Raw genomic sequence first — 22,476 nt, forward strand, 5'->3', positions numbered from 1 at the left:
TCCGGAAAAACTGAAGCCAGTTTAACTTCATGTATTGTCCCTCCTTCAGGAAATCCATCCAAACAGCCCTTTCCCTCTGTCATTCCCGCCCTCCTCCTCCCTCACCTGCCCACGCCCTGTCCCTCTGGGCCGTGTTCGGGATCATTTCTGAAGTGCTGTCTCGCAAGTCCTTAAGTCTCTTATTAGCGATGCTGAAATTTCCCACCTGAAGTCCATTTTACTTTTAAATTTCACTTACTAACTACATATTTTTAAATTTCTAATTCTATTTGTTTCCTTTTCATATTAATTGATCACTTTTCTAGAATAAAAGATCGGATTTTTTCTTAACGGAATAAGAAACTGTAAAGGCTTGTCCTTGTTCATGTTTTCAAGGATGTCTTTTATTCAGTTGTACAAAACGATTACTTTATATCCACTGTCTGATTATTCCAATATCCGACATGGCTTCAGAGTCTGTTGTTCCGGCTGGCTTTCATGGTAGATCCTTTCCTTGTGGTGTCTGTGAAAAGGATTTTAACCTGGAGATGCTCATCCTCCTGGGGCTCGGTCGACAGGAAATCCTTGAGGCCTGGCAGAGCTGCACTGCTCTGGAGCAGAGATGCTCAGCCAAGGCTGACTTTGCCCTACCGCCACGTCTGGGCATTGGCAACACCCCGAGACATTTTGGTCATCAGAGCTGAGTGTGTGTGTGTGTGTGTGTGTGTGTGTGTGTGTTGCTGGCATCTAGCGGACAGAGGCTGGGGACACTGCTAACCATCCCACAGTGCACAGACCACTCCCTCAACTCACCCGGCCCCAAACGTCCCCCATGTGCAGCTAAGAAACACTGCTGTAGCGTGGATGTGTTGTGCTTCTGTCGGCCACCTGGCCCCTGCCAACCTGGGACCACTTACTGTTCTCCCCTCGAGGTCTCCGGGGCCACACAGGCAGCCTAGATTCCAGGCTGCAGGCAGAGGGTGCACTTCCCGCCCTGCGCAGAGTGCCAACGCCACGAGCAGCCTCTCCCTGAGTCTCAGGTTTACTCCACCTGAGGCCGCAGGCTCCACTTTCAGTGGGAGGTCTACTGAAGACAGTCGCCCCGAGCAGACACTGCGTCTTGGCCACCTCGGCCACTTGCCCAAGGTTGCCGCCTTTGCTGTTTTGGCCTCTGCAGGCTCGTTCACCCTGCATCTGTGCTGGAGGGCTGGGCAGGAGCCAGCCAGGCATAGCCAGGAGCGGCGCTCCAGGACAGGGACAACCGTGCAAAGCCCAGAGGTGGGAGGACCCGGCTGCCGGCAGGGCTGCAGGGTGGGGGCCGTGGAGGCTGAACCCTGCTTGGGGCCTGGGTCTGCCTTGAGTCCTGAGGGGGTGAATGAGGGATGAGGAGCAGGGGAGGGGGCCGTTTTCCGTTCTGGGATTGACAAGGGCTGTGCTGGGAGCACGTGCAGGCAGAGGGACTCCCCGTGCCAGTGGGGGGACTGGCCATGGGATGGAAGTAGGGAGCGATCCAAGAATCAGGACTGGATGGCCTCAGGAAGGTCCTGGTGGGCAAGCCCCAGCTGGGTAGCCTGATGGAGGGCAGACCTCTCCTCAGTGGGCACCGGTCTAGCCGCTGCACCACGAGTCTGCTTGGGAGCTGGAGGCCAGGTCTGGTCCTTCAGGACCAGCTCCCTTTCCTGCCTCCCATCCCAGGGAACCTGCCCAAGAGGTCTAGGTCAAAGGGCGCATGGTCCCCAGGAGAACCCACCCCTTTCCTCTGAGAAGGGCTGGGCCTGACTGGGGACAAGCGTCCATCCCCCGCCAGCCCTGAGCGCCGTGGGGAGCAGCTCCAGCCAGGTTGCTGCTGGCCTGGCACAGAGCGGCTGCCCTGCACCCTGGACCCCTCCTCCATGGTCAGCCTGCCCTCCGGGGCCATGGGAGGCCATGCACACAACCTCTTCAGTCCCCAGGTCCCCAAATATGCCCACACCATATCCAGGACTCTCGACCACTCAGCCTGCCTGTAATGTCATTGTGCCCTTGGCTTGAGGGGGGCGGCGGTGGAGGTGCTGTTAGCAGGCCCAGCTGAGCAGGGCGTCCCCCCTAGAGCAGGCCTGGCGCTGGGCACAGGGAATGACTCCTGATGGGACCGGCAGCCAGCCTCTTCCTATGTCCTGTGGGTCCCTTTCCTGGGGCCCAGAGCCAAGGCCAAGCTGGGGGTGGCAGGGTGGAGGGGGTGGCAGGTCCCCATACTTGGGGAACCTTGAATCTGGTCACTAGGGAGGTCCTGCTCAGCCCATGAGGCCCCTTGAGGCGTGTCTGGGGGGCCCAGGTTGACACACTTTCTGGAGACAGCGCCCGGCCCATGGAAGGGCACACTTGAGCCTACTTGGTGACCATAGTCTGCCCTGGCCAGCTCACCTGGCAGGCCCAAGACTCTGCACCTGGGTCACAGATTGCTCAGTGGTCTTGGCCAGGAGGGATGACAGCTAACCCAAGTTTGTTTAGCATTCGAGGTCTGTGGGGAGGCGCAATCAGGCCAAACTTGGTCCAGGCACGAATCCAGAACACCACCCCTGGGGGCTCCCCTGGAACTGGATGCAAGTAGAACCCCTCTTAGAGGCTACCCTCCATCTGCTCCTGGCTGAGGGACAGACCCTTAGTTTTTAGGGAAGGAAGATGCTCTTGGGCCCCCGGAGCCAATCACCTGCTGGGCCCCCTACTGCAGGCCCCATCTGAGACACCACCGTGGGGGCGTTAGGGCCACAGTGACCGGTGCATGTAGCGCTCTCTGCTGGCCGCTCTTGGAAGTGCAGCCTAATGTGACGAGTGCTGGAGACTCCAGGTGGGAAGGGAGACAGGCCAGCTGAAAACACCCGGGCAGGTGCCCAGGATTGCCTGAGCTCAGGTAAACATGAGGGGGTGCCACTGTCCACTGACAGTGACAGTAGCAGCTTCAGGCTGTGCTGGCACGATGGAGTTCCACCCCAGGTCAGCCCCCCTCCCCCGATGACCAGGATGGAGTTAGTTCTGGGCGCTGGGGTTGGGGGAGGCCTGAGGAAGGCCCTGGGGCAGCCTAGATTGGAAGGGAAGAGGGAGGGTGGTGTCCAGGCTGGCCAGGTGCCTTCAGCCTGAGAGGTGGGGCTCAAGGAAGTGCCTGCCCGGGGCTGAGGGCCAGGCCAGGCTGCAAGGCCCCGTGTCTGGGCTGGTGCCCGGCTAGATGAATGTGGAGTCCAGAGGCCCAGCATCCTGCTGGCTGAGGGCGCGAGCCTCAAACAGCTGCTTGATAAGGGCAGACTTCTCCTGCTCCAGCTGTGTGATGCGTTCGCTCTTGTCCGTCACCTCCTGGGCGGGGGGGGGGGGTGGCAGTCAGGGCCTGCTGGGCCTCTGGCACTGCCCCATGCCCCTCCCTGCACCTCACCTGGGTGAGAAGCCTGTTCTGCTCTTTCAGCATGAGAATAGTCTGCTGCTGCCAGCCTAGGGCGGAGGGCGAGGCAGGGGCCAGGGTGGGGCACGGGGCCCCCGAGGAGGATGAGGGCAGGGCCTGCAGAAGGGCACAGTCAGGCAGGCCTGGCATTCCCTGGCACAGCCTCTAGGACGAGGAGGAGGGGTGGCACAGAGCTGGTGCCAGCTGGTCTGGGGGACACTCACCCTGCCAGCACAGGCCGTAGCCAGCAGATCCCCCAGGCACCGGGCCACCTCCTGGACCTTGGGCAGCAGCTGCCCCAGCAGGCGGGGACTCCCCTCAGCCCCAAAGTCCTGAGAGGAAAGCAGGGGCAGAGTGGTCAGAGGACAGGCCCAGCCCAGCATCAGCCCAGTGCCTCGGGGTGGGGGGGTCCCCACAGGTGAAGTCAGTGCTCAGAGCCGAAGGAGCCCAGGCATGTTGCAGGAGGGGAGTATCACGGGGGGAGGGTCCCCGTATCCTGGGAAGAAGGACAGCCCCTGTGCTCTGGAGTAGGGCAGCCTTACGCCCCACCCCAGGTGCCTGGGTTTAGGTGGGTGATCGCTGTGTGTGTTAGGGGGGGTCACCCGCCTGGGGATGGGGGCAGCCTAGTCCTGGGCAGCATCACTCACAGCGCTGGCCCTGCTTTGGCCCAGGCGACGCTGGCGTTCCTGCACACGCTGTAGCTGCTGCTGGTACCACTCGCGGCCCCGCGCCATCATCTCCAGACCCTGCAGCAGCACCTCCTGTTCCTGCTCCAGCTCCTTCATCTGCTTCAGCTGCCACACACAGGGATGCCCACATACCCATGAACACACCCGTGGGCGAGCCCGCCTCTGCCCTTGTGTTCGCAAGGAGCCAGTCCACGCAGGTGCAGGTCCACCAACCTGGGTGCAGACACCTGGACACGGGTGAGCCCTCGTGCCTCTGCATTGAGCAGCATCGCCCCACTCTTCCTCCCGGGGTTCTGGGCCTTCCTCAGCCCCTCCATGCCGGCTTCCCCAGGGGACCCTTCCTCTCTTTACGGCCAGTGGACAGCATTCAGCTGGAGCTGGCCTAACTTGGCAGGGAAGCAGACAGTGCTGGGGAGGGGACCCAGCCTTCTCCCTGAAGGACTTCTTGACCTGACCCTGGGCCGTCCCTCAAGTGAATTCCAACTAGGAGGGGAGAGAAGCTTGGAACTGACTGACGTTCCCACCACAGGCTCCCCCAGAACCTAGCTGCCCCTTCCCAGGCAGAGGTGTGCTCCAGGAGACCAACGGTGGGGGCCAAGTCCAACCCCAGGCAAGATGGAGAGTCCCCCAGACCCCCCCGGGCTCCTACTCACCAGGTCACAGTCCACACCATTGGTGATGGTGTGCCTCCGACGTTCCCCTCGGGCACGGGGGGCCCACCGGGCATCCCCCGTACCTAGCTCCCTGGCCCTGCAGACCACTGCACCTGCAGCAGAGAGGTGAAGGCCTAGCTCGCCTCCAGGCCTGCTTAGTCGAGCTCAACTTCCCTCACCCCGCAAAGCCTGACTTCCAGGTCCATCCTAGACCCACCCCCAGCCACCCTGGCAATGCAGAGCCAGGTGTCCAGGCCTGCAGGCCACTGGGATCATCAGCAAGTCAAGGCTTCTGCTGGGCCCCTCCCCATCTCAGTTGGACCCAGGGTCTTGGGGCACCGGCCTAGCCCCGACCCCCTTTGCCTGTGCCTGGCTTGGGTCTGGTCCTCCCTTGATCCCCACAAGCTCCCCTTGCACCTGCCTTGGGGAGGGCCAGGTGGCACGTTTGCACACATACCACATGTGCCTCAGATGTGAGCTCCCTGAGGGCAGGGGCTTCATCTGGCTTGTGCCTGCACCCCCAGGGCCCCGGATCCATCAGGTACACCTCAGGGGCTCGAGGCTGCCGGAACAGAGTTGGGGATGGAGCGGCCTCTGGTCTCCGCTCCTGTCTCCTATCTGCTCTGGCGCTTTAAGGATGACCACAGGTTGTGCAGGAAAAAGGTGAGGCGTGGGTGGCAGGGGCCTGATTTTTCCCAGGGAGGTGAGCATGCTGTTAAGTGAGTCCCTGGATGTGGGCAGCAGCAGCCCGGTCAGCAGGTAGCTGAGGAGCTACTGCAGTGTACACACCTACTTGCAGAGCTGGCTGGGGGCCAGAAAGCCAGGTGCTTCTCAGTGCGGGCCTCCAGGAGGGCCAGACAGCTTCCTTGGGGGTGGAGGAGTACGTGCAGGGCTTCCCAGGCGGGGAGGAGTGGGGTGCAGGTGTGGAGGAGGGCGCCCTCCCCTGGTTCCCGAGCTCTGCACCCCGCCTGGCCACGGCAGTAGAGGATGCAAGAAGAGGTACAGGCATGCCCCCCAGGGACACGTCCAGAGGGCTCCAGGCAGGCTCAGAGTTTACCTTCCAACCTCCTGCGCTTGCGGGGCAAGCAGAGAAGGCACAGCAGAGGGAGTGGGGAGAGGACACCCCAGAACAGCTCGGCTAGTTGCACTATCATCTGGAGGGCAACTCCAGAGGTCCTAGATGATAGCATGCTGGACGCCCAGCTAGATAACCAGCAAGCAGAGGCAGCCCTGCCCCTGTCTGGGTCTGATCAAGCAGCCTATGCCTACAGGGCTCAGGCCAGCCTGGGGTGCACAAGGAAGGAGGGCCTGAGAGGCTGTGGGGGGCTGGCTCTCTGAGCTCCAGGCTTGGCGCCCGAAGAGTATGTCATGCCCCTTGTCTGTGCCTCTGCCTCTGGAAGGTGACAGCAAGAGCCCTGGCCTGACCCTCCAGAGGGACTGGCATGAACACTGCCCCGTGGTGGGCACTGGCCACATTCCTCACCCTGTACTGGACCTTAGAGGGCTGCAGTAACTAACCTAGTGCCACACAGGGCACCAGGGCAGAGCAAGGCTGGACCACAGGCCAGGGGCCTCCAAGCCTCAGTCCTGTGGCTGATTTCCAACTGTGTGCAGTCACGTGGATGGCACCCTGCACTCAGGGCCAGCCACACCCAGAATCCTGCCCAACACATACATACACCATGGGGACACGGAAGTTGGGCAATGAGGAGCCAGGATGGAGGAGCTCCAGCCTGTGGTGAGCGGCTCGATAAGTTCACCAGGGAGGCTGGGGGCTGCTGAAGCTCCAACTGGCAGTCATGGGGCTGGGGAATATGTCCAAGGCTGGGCAGGGTGTCCAGCGAGGCTGGCAGAGCCGTGGGCAACACAACAAGGGCTGGCAGCTGCCCCGGGGGAAGGCCTGCACCTGGCGGGCACGCGCACAGGCTGAATGGGCTGAGGGGCCCAGCCCCCGCCCCCGGCCATAATGCAGGTCTTGTTCCCAAGGCAGTCTCTAGGGGACAAACAGGACCATTCAGCGATCTCCTGTCCCTGCCAACTGGACCGGAAGCCAGGCCATCCCCAGGGACTGTGGTCGGTCCCTCCCAGGTATCAGAGGCTCCATGGCTCCAGGCCTGGAGACCACCCACCCCTTTGTCCTTCCTGGCAACCCGGTCAGGTCTTCCTGGACCACCTCTAGCAGCTTCTGCCTGCCCTGGCCTCACAGTGGGTCAGTGGGCCCAGGCCTCTGGGCAGAACTGTCAAACTGAACAAGGACCCAAAAAGGCAACAAGGGCCCTTCTCCACAGTCTGGGGACCCTCTTCCTATACCAGCAGGGGAGTCTAAGTCACCAGAGATGAGCCCAAGGGCCCAGGTGTCCCCAGGTGTGGGCAGGTATTAGCGGTGGACAGCTTCCTCATACCAGGCAGGTTCCCCAGTATCCAGCTCAGATTTGGCACTGAGTGGCTTCCTGGTGGGGTTTGCCGAGTCACCCATCAGCCCCTCTACCCGCGTCCCTGAGCACACAGGGATGGAAACGTTTTCTCTTTCCCTCCAGACCGCAAGGTGCTTTCCAGGCTCACAAGCCCACGAAGAGCTGCTGGCCCTCATCCCACGGTGGGAGATGCTCAGGCAGTACCGCTCGGGCTCGGGCCTCAGGCGCCGGCCAGGAGAAGTTAGGAGGCGGGTCCGGGGACCGCCCGGCACTCACCGGCGTCCGTGCTCGGGCTCCGCTCCAGCGCCGCGCCCTGGGGCCTCTCGGGCTCCGCGGGGTCGGGCACCGCCTCGGCCGGGCCACACATCTTCTCTAGGCTCCGGGCCGCACCTCCGGGACCTGCCGGCGTGGGGCGCGCGCCCAGGGGCAGGGGCTTCCTCTCCAGGACAGTCCGCGGCTCGTCGGCCGGCGCGAACACCAGGCGCTGGGGCGGCGGCGGCGGCGGCTGGCCCCCAGGCAGTGCCGGGCAGCCTCCCCGGGCGGGGGCGCGCGCCGGAGCCCGCGTGCCGCCGTCGGCGCTCAGCAGCGAGGTGCGCAGGCCGGCCACGAAGCGCTCGAAGGTCAGGTAGCCGCTGGCCGGGGCCACCTGGCGCAGGCCCTCCAGCACACCGCGGGGCAGCTCGCGCGCGTCGGTGCCCTGCCAGCGGGACTCAATCTCGCGCAGGTGCACGAAGCCGCGCCGCCGGTCGTCCAGGATGTCGAACAGGGTGCGCAGGCTCTGCAGGAACGCGCGCGGCAGCCCCTCCGTGCCGGGCGCGGGTGCTGGGCGCGGCCCGCGGCCCGGCTCGGCCATTGCGGCTCCGGCCATGGGCGCCCGCCGGCAGGGCTCGGTCCTCGGCCCGCCCGGGGATGGTCCCCGCGTGGCCCGACGGCGGGCCCGGCGGCTCGCAACCCGCCGCGACAATAGCTGCGACTTTTTGAATGGGCCTCCTCGCGGCGTCAGCGCTCATTAGCATTCGCGGCGGCCATTGGCCCAGGCTGGCCAATCTCCTCTCCGATTGGCTGAGAGGCCGCCAGCCCGGTTTGATTTTCGGGCTGAGGGACCCGCGCCTTGCGCGCTCCCGCCGTGCCGGGAGGGGCCGGGGGCGCGCGGAGGCTCGGCTGGCAGGGGGCGGGGCCTCCCAACTCTGCCTCCCTCCCGACCTTGCGGGTGGGCGAGGGAGCCCCGAGAGTCCTCCTCATAGTCCCCCACTCCCGCCACGCCGGCCCTCCCGCGGCGGCTCAGCCCTCGCTGGGTTTGGCCGCCCAGCCACCTCTCCGAAAGGCGGGGCCAGGCGCCCTGCAGAAGACCTGTCCCCAGGTGGCCTCGTGGGATAAGGATGGGGAGCACCGCCCTCAAGGGACCCACCTTCCCCCTCTAGCTCCCCTGGGCACTCTTCACTGAGGGTCCCCCGGAACAAGCACCGCCAATCCTGGGGCTCCTTTCTCTTGTGCCAGGGGGGTCCCAAGAGGACTGTGGGCTCCAGCCAGCTGGGCGCTTCCCCTCACAGAGGCTTCTCTGTCCCCACTGCTGCTAGCTCCTCCTCTGGCCCCTGGGGATAGCCTGGCCTTTCCTGCCCGCTGCAGGACAAAGCCACTTTTCCTGTGTCCCCAGATCCCCGTCTGATGACCAGTTCCTTCTGCCCCCGAGGTCCTCTGGTCTGGCCCCTTTCTCTGGCTGGACACCTCCTCCAGATGCTCGCCTGGCTCTATGGCCTCCTCAAGCAGGCCAGGCAGCCCTGTGTCCTCCCCTTAACTGCCCCTGATTCATTTCTAGCCAGGATCTAGTCACTGTCTGGTTAGTCTGGGAAGGGCCAGGGCTTAGCCTGCAGTCCAGCACTGGGAGACTCCCAACAGGACCGACTGATGCAACCCTCCTGAAGCCAGGGAGGTGCCCAAGACACTGTCTGCCTGGAACCCCTGCCTTCACCGTAGCCTGTCCTCCAGGCCTTGCCCTGCTCCTTACCCTCCCCTGACGTCTTTGCAGACAGCTCATGCTTCTGGCACCTTGCCACTGAATGTTGCGCATGTGTTACCTGCTGATTTAGAAGCAGACTGTCCACCTTCCAGGATAAAACAGTAAAGAGTTGCCAAATACCTCCTCCAGAGAGGCTTCTGTCACAAGGTATGGGATCCACCCTCTGGCTGACCTGCCGACCTGGGCCTCTGTGTCCTTGGGCCCCAAGGTACTGGTTTGCGTCTCAGGCTGTAAGGGCAGCTGCACCGGCCAGGGAGTGTCCTGGGCCCACTTCTCCCCTGGGGTTATCCCTCAAAGTGAGAGCTCTTTTGGTATGGAACTTGGAGGGCACATGGAAAGCTGTAAGCCTGGAGTCACCCCAGGGAGCCCTGCCCAGCTCTGCCTTCCTCTTTAGTGGCAGGACCAGCCAAAGTTCCAGGACAGCATTCAAGCCTTTTGTCCTGTAGTTCATCTCCCCCTCCCTCTCTGCTTCCAGCACCCACCCCAGGCCCCTATCCTCAGGGTCCCAGGATTCCCTCACCTTTGGGCCTTTGCTCATGGTGGCTTTCCTACTAGGAAGACCCTTCCTGTTTGTTCCTGGCTGATCCCTGTGCTCTTTGGGAGCAGGGCCTGGCCCACAGTGGTGCTCACAGGATGGCTGGCACACAGGAAACCATCCTGGGGGTCACAGCAGAAACAGCATCTTTGTGTGGGACACCAAAGCAGGGTGAGGCCTATGGGATGGGCAGGCCTGGGGACAAGTCTGTGGGGGTCAGTGTGGGAGTAGGGGCCAGCGGCTGGCAGCGAACGACGATGCTGCAGCTCAGGACCACGTGGCCCACGGCACCCAGGCTCGGCCAGGGCCCCAGAGAGCCTGAGCCCACTGTGCAGAGGAAACAAGGTCTTCTCAAGGCATCTGGAGCTGAGGGGAAGGGTTGTCATTGAAGGAATGGAGACCAGAGGCCGGCTTAGTCTGTGGACTTTCCCATGGCCCCTGGTAAGGCACTGGAGGAAGGTACAGAAGGAACTGGAGTTCATGCATGCTCTGGGCATGGTGCCAAGGCGAGGCCCCTGTGTCTTTCTGATCCTGAGCTCCTCCTTCCACACTGCTTCCAGCCTGGCCCAGCATGCTCCCACCTGCAGCTTTCAGCTTTGCTGCCAACCCTTGGGGCAGGGTTCCTGGAGCCCCAGGCCATGTGGGTCCTCTGCGGCCCCTGTACTTTTTGAGGTACTCATCGCAGTTGTAATTTCACTGTGCTAGCCCGGAGTCCTTGGAGTGGGCAGGGCTGCTGGGCCCCTCTGTCCTCTGCTCAGCACTGGGCATGGACCAAAGGATGGCCAACTGCCTCCAGCCCCGAGGCCTGTCCCAGGGCTCTCTGGTCTCCACTCCTGCAATGACAACCAGGAACTAATGCTACTCTCCTGAACCCTTTGGACGAGGCCCTAGGACAAAGAAAGGGTGACTTCTTGGCCACAAGTCTGCCCTTGGCAGGTGGTCCAGGAAGTTGCTACCCACCTCTGTCTCGCTAGTACTCCCGCCCATCTGCGCCCCTGCCTACCCAAGTGGGTCAGCTCCCTTTTCCGTGGCCTTGCAGGTGCCTTGGACTGCACAGCCCCAATTGTCCAGACCCTTCTGATCTCAGCTCCACCCCCACCTTGAGCTGGGATTTAGGGGTTACCCCAAGATGGACCCTAAGCTCATGTTGTGGGCACAGGTGCAGGGGCAGTAAGAATTCCCATGGACTCTGGCCTGGCATGTGGAGCCCTCTCTGCTCCCTGATTCTCTGCCTCCCACCCACACCCCCACCTCCGACATGCGCCAGACCACCTATAACTGCCAGACTATTGGAGCAGAACGTCCACTCATTCACCACCTGCTCTCAAACACTTGGATGGCCCAGTCACTGTGCTATGTGTGGGATCCAACACATTCATTCCATTAACAAACATTTTCTGAGTGCCTACTGTGTGCTAGGCATTGCTCTAAAGTGATGGGGTGGAGCAGTGAGCCAAAAAACGTCCAGCTCTCATGGAGTTTACTTCTCAAGGGGAAGTCAGGAAGCAGAGAATGGAGAAAAGCAGGAAGGAGCAGAAAAGGATGAGAGGGTCTCCTCACAGGTCTTACTGTGACATCTGGCAAAGTGGGGCAGGAAGTCACGTGACTTTGTGTGGACGAGCCATCCAGGTAGGAGAGACAGCAAGTGCAAAGGCCCTGAGGCAGGCCTACTTCTTTCAGGTCCATGAGGACTATAGCAGGCCTCTAGCCTGCTGTAAATCTCCGCCTCCTCACCCAGGACTGGTTTGTGCAGGGGGTGGGGATCTATGGACAGAAGCTGCTGGCAAGGAGACACAATTGTCTTAACAGGGGTTAGCTGGAACAGGCTGGGGGACATCCCACTTCTCATTCTGGCTCTTAGAGCACCACCTGAACTTGTTTCAAAACAAGTGCATGTATTACTTTTAGACTTAATAAAGTTAGTTTCTAAAAGGAAGTTTTGTCTCCATGTGACTGAAGCTACTCTCATATTTTTCACAAGGAAGCTTATAAACAGCAAGGTATTTAAAACCCAATAGCTACAATAACAAGGCAAGGGAGGAGCAGCCCCTGCATGGTTGGGTTCTGGTCACAGGGCAACGGGAAGGAGGAGGCGTGTGAAGTAGGCAGCCCCTCGGGATGCAGTGTGGCCTTCTGGGGGCTTTGGTGATATCCAGACTTCTGGCCCTGCTGACGGTGTGGCTCTCTCCTTCCCAGCTCAGCCCAGCCCTGAGCCTACTGGCCTCTTCACTGAGCCCCTGGACTGTTGTCCCTGGTGCTAGGCGTCTTGGTAAATGCAAACGTGGCCACGGGCAAGGACAGACCCTAACCTCCCCCTCGGGTGCCCTACCCTTCAGGGCTGGGAGCCGGGGTTGGGGTGATTAGAACTGCAGTCAGCCCTCCAGCGCCTGAGCGAGCAGGGGCGGGGCCCGGAGTGGCCTCCGGGGGAGGAAGAGAGGCGGGGACTCAGGGGGCGGGGCCGGGGCGGAGTCGGGGCGGAAGAGAGGCGGGTGGGTGGGGGATCCTTGACCGGGCCGGGGCGGGCCGGGGCGGGGTTAAGGCGGGGCGCCCTGGGCCCGCCCACGCTGGGCTCGGCACCGCCCTCTGGGTCCCGTGACACTGGTCGGAGCGCTCCGGTCACGAGTGCCAGCGAGGCCGGCGGCGGCGGCGGCGGCGACATGGCTTCAGAGCGGGACATTCGCGCCCGGCTGCAGCGCGCCGGCCAAGAGCACCTCCTGCGCTTCTGCGCCGAACTGGCTCCCGGGCCGCGCGCCGCGCTCCTGGCCCAGTTGGAACCGCTGGAGCCCGAGGCGCTGGGCGAGCACTGCCGGCGCGCGGCTGCCGCCCGCGCGCACCCCTCTGGCCCTCCACCCGAGCTGGCCGCACGCCTACGGCCTCTGCCTCCCGAGCGCATGGGCACCGCGAGCGGGGGCGACCCCCAGTCGCGGCGGCTCTGGGAGGAGGAAGGTAGGCTGGGTGGGGCGGCGCGGGGATCGAGGCGGCGGGCGCTCTTGGCCTGAAGGGGGCCTCGCCCGCAGAGCGGGGCGAGAGGAGAAGTTGTACTTGGTAAAGTTTAGCTTGCCTTCGTGAAACCGCCAACCCTTTTCATACGTACCGGCTCGCAACTGGGGTGTGATATGAACCTTGAGCGCTGCCAAGCTGGCAGCCGCCCCCTGGCCGCATTCCCTGGGGAGAATGCTTTGTGCATGAGCACATCTGGGTGGCCAGCTGCCCAGCCCACATATTGACAGCAGGGGACCTCTCGGACACTTGCACACGCTCCTTTTCGCGCCCGGCACAGGTGCACTCTAGCTTCTTGGCCTGGATGTGAGGCAGTTATTCCTGGAGGGGAGACCTCCCAGGGCCCCAGCTGTACCCTTCTGGCCAGGCCGACCCAGTGTTTCTTCTGAAGGACCCAGGTTGGGAATGAACCCAGGGGGATGTTGTCAGAACCTCAGCAGGGTCAGGGCAAGGTTAGGTGCGGATGAGGCTGTGGCCCAGATCAGAATGTTACCTGGAAATTTGTCTTCTGTGTCTGTCAGGCATCTCATAGTCCCAGGCACAAGCCTGATTTGCTCTGAAATGAAGGGGCGGTTGTGTGGTGGGTTCCAGGCATCCCCTCATGGTACCCCATACCCCCAGGTTTCCACCAGATCGCCCTGAACAAGGTGGCTGTGCTGCTGCTGGCTGGTGGGCAGGGCACTCGCCTGGGCGTGACCTACCCCAAGGGCATGTATCAGGTGGGGCTGCCCAGCCAGAAGACCCTGTATCAGCTGCAGGCAGAACGGATTCGGCGGGTGGAGCAGCTGGCTGGCGAACGCTATGGGACCCGCTGCACAGTGCCCTGGTGTGCCCTCTCTGCCTTACCTTGGCCCCAGAGTGTCCTGCCCCACGTAGCCCCAGTCCTGCCCCCACCATGACTTGAACCCCAACCCCTGACAGAGCCCAGCGCCCACCCAGACAGAGGCCTGACCGCTGCCCTAAGACTGGGCCCTGATGCCAGCCCCATCTATCGGGGGCCAGACCCCCTGAAAGGCGGGCTAACCCTGACCCTCGCCTCTGCTTGCAGGTACATCATGACCAGTGAATTCACGCTTGGGCCCACGGCCGAGTTCTTCAAGGAGCATGACTTTTTCCACCTGGACCCCAACAACGTGGTCATGTTTGAGCAGCGCATGCTGCCTGCTGTGACCTTCGATGGCAGGGCCATCTTGGAGCGGAAAGACAAGGTTGCCATGGCCCCAGGTACGCCCCATCCCTGAGGCAGGGAGGGTACGCCTGGAATGTGAAGCTAGCTAGGGGTCAGGAGACCCCGGATGGAGGCCAGAATATGCTGCCCCGAGGCTGTGTGGTCCTGAGCGAGTGGCTTCCCCTCTCTGGGCCTTGATTTCCATCTGTCACATGGAACAACCACAGGGCCACTTCGATAGTGACAGAGAGCTGCCTCAGGCACAAGGTCCAGCCCCGAGGGGCCTCCCCTGCCTCTCGCATGCCCTCAACTAGCTGGCTGAGGCCTGGCTGGAAGCCTCGCAAGGCCCATCCCTTTCTCCCTCCGCAGATGGCAACGGGGGCCTGTACTGCGCACTGGCGGACCACCAGATTTTAGAGGACATGGAGCGGCGAGGAGTGGAGTTTGTGCACGTGTACTGTGTGGATAACATCCTGGTGCGGCTGGCCGACCCGGTCTTCATCGGCTTCTGCGTCCTGCGCGGCGCAGACTGTGGCGCCAAGGTGAGTCTGCACGCCACCCCGCCTTGCTCCGCCCTCTTCCCCATTCGTCTCACTTCGGCCCCGCCCCTTGCCCCGCCCCTCCCCGCCCACCTTGCCCCGCCCCAGGCAGCTATCCCAGCCCATCCCGTGGGCCGCAGGTGGTGGAAAAAGCCTACCCCGAGGAGCCGGTGGGCGTGGTGTGCCAGGTGGACGGCGTCCCCCAGGTGGTGGAGTACAGCGAGATCAGCCCTGAGACCGCGCGGCTTCGTGCGCCGGGTGGGGGCCTGCTCTACAACGCAGGCAATATCTGCAACCACTTCTTCACCCGAGACTTCCTCCAGAGGGTCACCAGGTGTGCGCGGCAGGGAGCTGTGGGTGTTGGCCAGCCAGGCCACAGGGGTTGGGGCAGAGCTGAGCTGGGTGGGGCTGTGGATTGGGGTGGAGAGAGGGGCTTGAGTTTAAGCAAGCTGGAGGCACCAGAGTTGGCCTGGCCCTCCTCCGGTGGAGCGGCTGCTGCCCACAGGCACCACTTCCACCCCATGGCTTTGCGGCTGCCTCTGCGCTTGGGCAGGAATGTGGCGGATGGTGCGTGGCTCTCATGTGAGGTCGCAGGAGACTGTCTTACCCTCCCAGCGACGTGGCTTGGCCCCCACTGCTCTGTGCTGGGTGTGTCCACCTGCCCGCCTGCCCCAGCTCCAGGGGGCTCCAGGGTGTCCTGTCTGAACTGTGTCTTTCCTCCTTTGTCCTCTTGTCCCCAGGGAGTTCGAGCCCTTGCTGAAGCCACACGTGGCTGTGAAAAAGGTCCCCTACGTGGACGAGGAGGGGAATCCAGTGAAGCCGCTCAAGCCAAATGGAATAAAGATGGAGAAGTTCGTGTTTGATGTGCTGCCGTTTGCCAGGTTAGTGAAGTCCTTTGCTTTTTCCTTCTTCCCTTCTTGTCCTAGTGGTGGCTTCTGAGACCCGCCTGGCAGGGAAGTGGAGGCTGAGGGCTTCACCGTAGGGGGCTCAGGGAGAGAAGGCCAGAGGAAAGGCCCTGGGGGTGCGAGCATAGGGACCACCTGGGGCCGCCAGAGCCCTTTAGGTTGTGTGCTTTGGGAGACACCTGTGTCCCCTGCTGAACCCACCATCTGCCCCTGGCCTGGGGCTCAAAGCTGTTTCCAGGTGGGGTTGCTGGGGGCTCCCAGGGTATTTGGTCCTCCCTGTGGGGTCCTGGGTTCTGGCTGGTGGGAAGGGGAGCAAAGGGAGGACTTCAGGTAGCTCTGAGGGGCTTAGGAACAAAGACTCATGCAGTGCCTGTGGGGCCCTCCCTGGCCTGCTGCCCACAAAGCAGCCCCCACTTCGTCACTGTAACCTGGTCTGGCCTTCAGTTGCGCAGGACCAGGCCTGTGGGCCAGGACATTGAGTCCTCAGCTATTTTCCCCACCAGGAACTTTGTGGCCTTTCAAGTGCCGCGGGAGGAGGAGTTCTCCCCACTGAAGAACGCGGATTCGGCCGACAGGGACAACCCCTCCACGGCCCGGCGAGCCCTGCTTGCTCAGCACTACCGGTGGGCCCTGCAGGCGGGAGCCCGTTTCCTGGGCCCACGTGGAGCCCGGCTCCCGGAGCAGCCAAGGTGAGCGGGACAAGGGAGTCAGGGTGTTACAGCCCCGGTGCCCTGCTGGCTCTGCCGCTGTCTAGGCTGGGGTGGGGGCTTCTGCCCAGCACCGCGCCGAGTGCCAGGGCCGTGTGCCCCCCTGGCCGTGGTGCCTGCCCCTGCGGCCTTTTGGCCCAGCCCTCTGAAGTCTGCTCGGGGCCCTGGGGTAAGTGGGGACCACACCCTCCCCTGCTTATTCAGAAGTTCTTTGAAGCCGAGACCCAGCCCCGACAAACAGAAAGCAGTGGGCAGATCTCTTTGTAGGGCTGGGAAAGAAAAGGCCCTTAGGTGTCCACCTCCCCAGTTGTCCATGGCCACCACCTAACCTGGCTGCACAGGCTCTGGGATGCCTGCGGGGGGTGGAGGGGTGTTTTCCAGCCCAAATCAGGGCCTGTTTCTCAGGTGGGGCAATGCCCAGGGCTCTAGTGTCCAGAGAAAAAGGAGATTGCCGAGACAGGGCAGAGTGTGTGGTGGACAGCCTGCTAGGCCAGGCAGGGGCTGGGCCGGCTCCTGTGGTGGGTGGTGCTGGGGCGGGTGGTGCCGGGGTGCGCATCCCAGCGCAGATGCTGACAGGCGGGCTCCCGCAGCCTGCCCAGCAGCGGAGAACCTGCAGCCGTCTGTGAGATCTCGCCTTTGGTGTCGTACTCTGGAGAGGTGAGAGCCACCCGGCCCGTCTGGGTCTTCTGGAGTGGGGCTTGCGTGATCAGAGGAGGGCCAGGGCGAGGAGGGTGCGGGGGGAAGTCCCAGCTCTGCGCTGGTTGACCGGTGGGGTAAGGAGTCCCTCAGCTTGCGGAGGACTTTCTAGGATGTGGGGCGTGGTGAGGTGTCCAGAGGCCTGGGAGGGTTGGGAGAACAAGCAGGCTGGTCTGCGGCAGGGGCCTGGGCCAGCTGGGCTTCCGTGGGAGCCCCGCTGGGCGGGCAGCGCCGCGTCTTCCCTTCTCTGGTAAGTCCTGGCCGGAGCTTGTGGGAGGGCTTATGCTAGCCTGAGGTCTCGGGGAGGCATCCAACTCCTGTTCCTGGGAGCGTCTCTGGCCCTGCCCCTCACTGGCTCCAGGCTGAATTGGGACCCCACCCCCCACCCCGGGGCCAAAAGAGGTGGACACTTGGCTGTCATGACTTGCTTGTTTCCAGGGTCTGGAGGTGTATCTGCAAGGCCGGGAGTTAAGGTCCCCGTTCATCCTGGACGAGAACCAGGCCAGGGCACTGCAGCCCTGACTCCCTCCTGGCCCTGCCAGCCCCGGGTCCCCACGGGTGAGGACGCAGCCCCGGCCAGGGCTCTGGGTGGGAAAGCAGGCTGCCACGTGTTTCTGGCCTGCGGAACATGGAGCACAGAGGGAAGCGTGCTGGTCTCCTCCACGACACTGGGAACTCTCCCATCACTGGGTCCCCTGGACACAAGCGACTCTGCCCTGCTGTGGGCCAGCGCGGGCTCTCCAGCTTCCCTCCTGGCCATGGGGTCTGAGGGTCTCAGGACCTCGGACAGTGGGGCTCAAAGGAGGCTAGGGTGGGCTCTGGGGGAGGAGTGCCTGGACAGAATGGTGGTGGCTCCTCAGCCCCACACCCAGACCCCGTGGTGAGGAGCACTAGCCACCCCGAGCTCTTCTGCGGACAGAGGAGGGGGATGACGTCTTTCCCTCCAGGGTGCCGTGTTTGAAGGGGCTGCCCCTCCCTCCCTGGCAGCTGAACTTGGGAGCCGCGGCCCAGCCCTGTCCCCGCCCAGCTGAGGCCGGCAGCAGCAGGCGTCCGATCATCCCAGTGAAGGGCCGGCTGCACCAGGGGAGCTGGCTCCCCAGGAGCTGGGCCTGCGCACTGGAGACAGTTCTCTCGATTTCTGCCATCCAAGGCCTCAGCCCCTTGGTCTCTCTTCTGCAGCCGGTTTAGGCTGCTGGTTTGGTGCTCCCCCAGGAACCAGTGGGACCAATACTGGTGGCCTCCTGTTGGGGCTGATTAATCAGGAGTTGAACCAGGAGGGCAGTGCCACCCTTTGCCCAGCCTGCCTGTCGCTCTGGCAGATTTTGGTGCTCATGCCCCTCCCCTGTGCTGGGGGTTGGGGAGGGGAAACAGCCTCCACATTCGGGGCCGGGGTGCCCTTGCTGCAGCGCTGCAGCCCGGCTGAGGCCGGGAGACACCAGCTGACCCTGGTCCCTTGCCCCTCCCTGACTTTGCTGCTCTGGAGAGCAACACAGTGGCACCTACCTCTTCCTCCTGATGTGATGAGTGTCACAAAACACGTCGCTGCTCGGCCGAGGCTGCCTGCCCCCCCTCCCCGCTCCACCTCAGCGCGCGGCCCGTGTGGAGCCATGGCTTCCCCAGGGAAGGGTGTTATCCAGGGGTGGGTTCAGATGCAACGGTCCCTCCAGTAGCCTGGAGCGGATGGTGGCTGCGTCCACACATCCCATCCTGGGCGTGATGGTGGGGTCAGGGCCCTGCCCAAGGCCCAGGGGACACTGCCCCACCCAGGCCCTGCTGGGCTTCTCAGACTCAAAATTGAGCCCCTTGCCTTAGTGCCCTCCCGGCTGCTCCACAGGCGAGCAGAGGGCCTGGGCAGAGGAGGGTCCCTCGGGCAGAGGCCGTGGTGCCGGGTACCGCCCCAGTCCCAGTGGGACACCCGGGCAAGCTCTTTTCTACACAGGTAGAGATAGTTGGGTAAGCTATTGAAACAGCTTGCTTTTGGAAAAACTTTATTTTCAAGTCAGTAAACTTTTTATTGTATCTTTACATAGAGTCTCAAACAGCACAGAGAGGTCCAGGGCACCCTTCCCCGAGTTCCCGTAATGTTTGCATCCTGTGTGGTTGGAGGATGCCGCGAGGCAGGAGACATTGGTAGAGCTGAGCCGTTTGTCGCAGGTGTGGCTCCCTGTGCCCACTCTGCATTCAAGAGGCAGCAAGGTCAGTTGGTGCCATCACCACAAAGACCTCCCTCCTGCCTCCCTCGTAGCCACACCCCACACCACCTCTCACCCAGACAACTGCTAATAAAATAACTGAGTTTTGAGAGACTGCCAAACTTGTTTTTCCACAGTGGGGGGGGGGGTTCCCAGTAAAGCCCACGTACAGTGATTGATCCCTGGCCTGGCAAGTGCAGTTTCCGACCAGCACACGTGGTGGGAACAGCGCAGGGTGTTCACAGGTCTGCCTCCATCCAGGGCTGCAGCCTGCTGGGGGCCCTTTGGGGACGAGAGCCCACACACTGAGCTGAAGCCGCTCTGGGCTGCCCCCTGTCCCGTAGTCCCGTCCAGCTCTGCCCAGGCTCTCAGGGGAGCCCGAGACAACCTAGTGAGTCAGGCACCCTGGGGGCCGGCCCAGAACCTGCCCCTTGAGCCAGTGCTCCAGGGATGGGCTCCTGCGCCCCTAGCTTTGAGAGCCCATGACTCACCCTCCTGCACATGCATCCTTCAGATGCCACCATTTCCCTGACAACGGGTTGTGCAGGGAGGAGTGCCTAAGGGTGTCGCTGGAACTGCCAGCAGAGCTGTGAGTGGGGTAAGACCTACAGAGACCTCAGGGACGGCCCTGAGAAAGGAAGGGGCAGGAGGGGAGGAAGACCTTTCTGGAGCAGGCTCAGACAAGCCAAGGAGCTGAGCGGGAGGCGCAGGCACCGAGGAGCCCCCGTAATACCCAGGGATGTCATGGACAGGACTGCAGGAAGCAGTGGGCTCACCCACTGGGGAGCATCAGGGGGCCCCCCGGAGCCTGCTATCCTCAGGATGCCCCAAAGGGGGAGCCCACGCAACCGCTCCCTCACTCCCTCCACGGCAGCAGCACCTGTGCCCCGCCGCCTCCAGCGGACTTTCCTGCAGGCCAGACGTCCCCCGTTTCTCCGTAACGTTCCTGTTCTTTGCTCCCTGGACCTGCCTATGCTTTGCACGTCCTAGTTCCAGTTCCTGTTACTCCCAAATAAACTTTCTGCTGGCAGAATAAGTGGCTGTCTCATTCAGGCTGATGCCACGTGGTGTCCGGAAGTGGGGTCTGAAGGAGCCCCTGCCTCTGCTCCTCGAGCCCTTCCCGCTCATCTGGCAGGCCTGCCCGGGGTTTGAGCCCTCGCTCCGGCTGAGCGCTCCAGCTTTGGGAGCGTGGTTTCCTTTTTGCTGCGTGTGCAGAGGCCTCGTCCCTGTGCTGAGTGCGCATCTTATCTCCCTGGTGGAAGCGTGCTGGAATTTGGGTAAAAACTCCTTTGGAACTGGGTTTCTAGGAATTTTTTTTTCTCGAGAAAACCTCTGAGAAGTGGGGTCCCAGTCGCCCACATGCTCTAAGGGCGGCCCCCCTTCAGGGGCCCCAGCTGGTTTCATGCTGAAAAACTGTGCTCCCTTAACTGAAAATAATTCAGAACACCAGTGGCCACCACAGGGAACTCTGGGCCTCCCCAAGCTTGTTTCTTTCAGAACCGAATCAGAAAGCTGTGGCCCTGAGCCTACACAGACTGAAGGGGGTGCTCACTTTTCTCTCTGATGGAACTGCTGGGGGTTGGGCCCAGCGCCTCCCGCACGCTCAGCACACGCTCTGCTACCCTCCCTGCCTGCGATGCTTATTTTTTGGTACCTGAGGCGTCTAAGGTGGCCTCTTCGCGAAATAGCACTCCTAAACTAACTGACGCCAATAAACAAAGGACGAAGTGGCTTCTGACAGAAGCCCCCCTCCCCTCCTCCTGTGGCCCTAGCACCACCTTCCCTGCCCCTCTGCCCACGCTCGCCCCCTCTGTGCCCCCCACACCCTCCTTCTAACCCTCTTGCTGACCTCCCCCTTTTCTCCAAACCTCTCTTCGCTTCCCCCTCCCCTGAGCTTATTAAGACCCACCCATCTGGGGGTCCAGACGCTAAATTCTTAGTTTTTACGTTCCCTAAGTCAAATAAAGTTGAGTTGCAAGCCACAGTCCAAGGTTTCCCAAAGGTAAGTCAGGATGCCCACAGGTTTGCTGAAGAATTTAACATTATTCCGTCTTACCAACCTGGCTTCTCAGATTTGTGTCAGTCCTCATCATTGTCGGTGAAGGTTGGGCCCAACATGGCATGAAACTTGCCAGATGGGGAAATTCTGGAAGGGATTTGGAAAAACAGCCCCTGACTGTTGACAGGAGGCCCGAGGACGTGCCGGAGATCTTTACCGAACAATTTCAAACGTCTTTCCTCAGCCTGCTGACGGGGACGCACACCGTCGGGCTTGCAGGGTAAGACCGACACGCCTGACCACGGCTGTCAGAGCCGACTTCAGGTTGTCTTGAAAGAGAACTCCGGGCTTCCTTGGGAGGCTGAACCCACTCAGGTAGACTTCAGCTCTCTCTGTTCACTGACAGACAGAATGGGGATCTGTCCCTTCTGGTTAAAAGGGCCAGGACGGAATGGGATGCCGTTTCTACTCCAGATTTAGTTACTTTAGCCAGGCAACTCACCTGTACCCTAGAGAATTCAGCCAAAAGACCTCTGAAACCCTCAACTTCCAACAGCAGCAAATGGAAGCCCCCAAACAGAAACAAAACTCTCCTGGTTCCTGCTACTGTTGCCGAAGAAGCCAGAACACTGGAGAACAGACTGTCACAGGCCCGAGCGCTTCAGGCGCCTCAGCCTCTCCCCAGCCTTCCCAGCGCCGTCCAAACCTTCTCTCACAGGGCATGTCCCACCCCGCCCTCAGCAGCTCAGAGAGACCCCTCTCCGGATGGGGAATGAGTCTCTCTCTTACTGACACCAAGGACCATGCTTTCAGTGCTCAGCTCCCTGCGAAAAAGCAGCCCCTGCCTCGGAGAACAAATACGGTCCAAATAGTAGGGTCTCCGTGAACCCTAACAGGGCCCTGTCCCAGAACCTGCTCCCTCTGGTTTAGGCCCTTTGAGAGATATCCACCCGTTCCTCCTTAGCTCCTCTGCCCCATTCAAGATGTCTTAGAAAATAGCGTGCTGGAATTTTTCGTACCAAAGAGGGAAGTAATTCTAGAACTTGACGGTAACAATCAGAACGGCCAGCCAGCTGAACTAAGTGGCCCTCCGCCATCCGTGCTTGGCTCTGTCTCCGACGGCCCTGGCGCTCACTAACCATCTGTTCCTACTGAACAGGCTACCATGCTCCTCAGGGACAAAATCCCCAGCGATTCTCCCATCAAGATTCCAGTAGGTCCCTCATAACCTCTCCCCGGAACTAACCCCCTATAAGTAAAGAAGCCCTTCAAGGTATAAAGCCCATAGGAGGATTACAAGGCCCAGGGCCCCATTACCCCTGGCACCAGTCCCTGCAATACTCCTATTCAACCCGTGAGAAAGCCTAGTGGCCTCAGATGGAGGTTTTTCCAGGATCTCCAAGCAACAGTCAGCACTGCTACCCCTTGACACCCCGTTCTTAACACCCACATTCTACAAGCAAGCCTTCCTACTGAAAGCAAAAACGTCCCCATAACTGATCTGTGCAGTGCGCGCTTCAGGACTCCAGCTGAGGCTGCCGCCCAGGATCTTCTGCCCTTCACCTGGGAAAGAT

The 22,476-nt window shown here is 61.8% G+C and overlaps 2 protein-coding genes and 1 long non-coding RNA gene across 5 annotated transcripts; 1 reads left to right on the forward strand and 2 right to left on the reverse strand.

Moving 5' to 3' along the window:
* Nucleotides 1–534: 534 nt before the first annotated feature.
* SAPCD2 (suppressor APC domain containing 2) lies at nucleotides 535–8,112 on the reverse strand. 2 transcript variants are annotated; one of them, XM_031676142.2, is made up of 6 exons: nucleotides 7,421–8,112; nucleotides 4,731–4,843; nucleotides 4,036–4,182; nucleotides 3,613–3,720; nucleotides 3,383–3,505; nucleotides 535–3,306 (listed from the first exon to the last, which is right to left on the reverse strand). In XM_031676142.2, the coding sequence occupies exons 1-6, from the start codon at nucleotides 8,010–8,012 to the stop codon at nucleotides 3,178–3,180; spliced, it is 1,212 nt and encodes a 403-aa protein (XP_031532002.2). In that variant the 5' UTR covers nucleotides 8,013–8,112; the 3' UTR covers nucleotides 535–3,177. The 2 variants fall into 2 exon arrangements, with proteins under 2 accessions (XP_031532002.2, XP_072816655.1); XM_072960554.1 differs by lacking the exon at nucleotides 3,383–3,505.
* A 4,184-nt stretch (nucleotides 8,113–12,296) lies between these two features.
* Nucleotides 12,297–19,056, forward strand: UAP1L1 (UDP-N-acetylglucosamine pyrophosphorylase 1 like 1). Of its 2 annotated transcripts, none has more exons than XM_006218247.4 (9): nucleotides 12,297–12,642; nucleotides 13,318–13,522; nucleotides 13,745–13,920; nucleotides 14,234–14,406; nucleotides 14,544–14,737; nucleotides 15,144–15,284; nucleotides 15,812–15,997; nucleotides 16,606–16,672; nucleotides 17,150–19,056. In XM_006218247.4, exons 1-9 carry the CDS (start codon nucleotides 12,354–12,356, stop codon nucleotides 17,231–17,233), a joined length of 1,515 nt encoding a protein of 504 aa, XP_006218309.2. In that variant the 5' UTR covers nucleotides 12,297–12,353; the 3' UTR covers nucleotides 17,234–19,056. The 2 variants fall into 2 exon arrangements, with proteins under 2 accessions (XP_006218309.2, XP_072816661.1); XM_072960560.1 differs by having other exon boundaries at nucleotides 14,610–14,737.
* On the reverse strand, nucleotides 18,699–22,326 carry LOC140696206 (uncharacterized). The gene is made up of 2 exons (XR_012072379.1): nucleotides 20,964–22,326; nucleotides 18,699–18,886 (listed from the first exon to the last, which is right to left on the reverse strand). It is a non-coding gene; the product is annotated as an uncharacterized lncRNA (long non-coding RNA).
* Nucleotides 22,327–22,476: the final 150 nt, after the last annotated feature.

This window comes from Vicugna pacos, chromosome 4, assembly GCF_048564905.1.
Source record: "Vicugna pacos chromosome 4, VicPac4, whole genome shotgun sequence".
Classification (NCBI taxonomy): Eukaryota; Metazoa; Chordata; class Mammalia; order Artiodactyla; family Camelidae; genus Vicugna; species Vicugna pacos.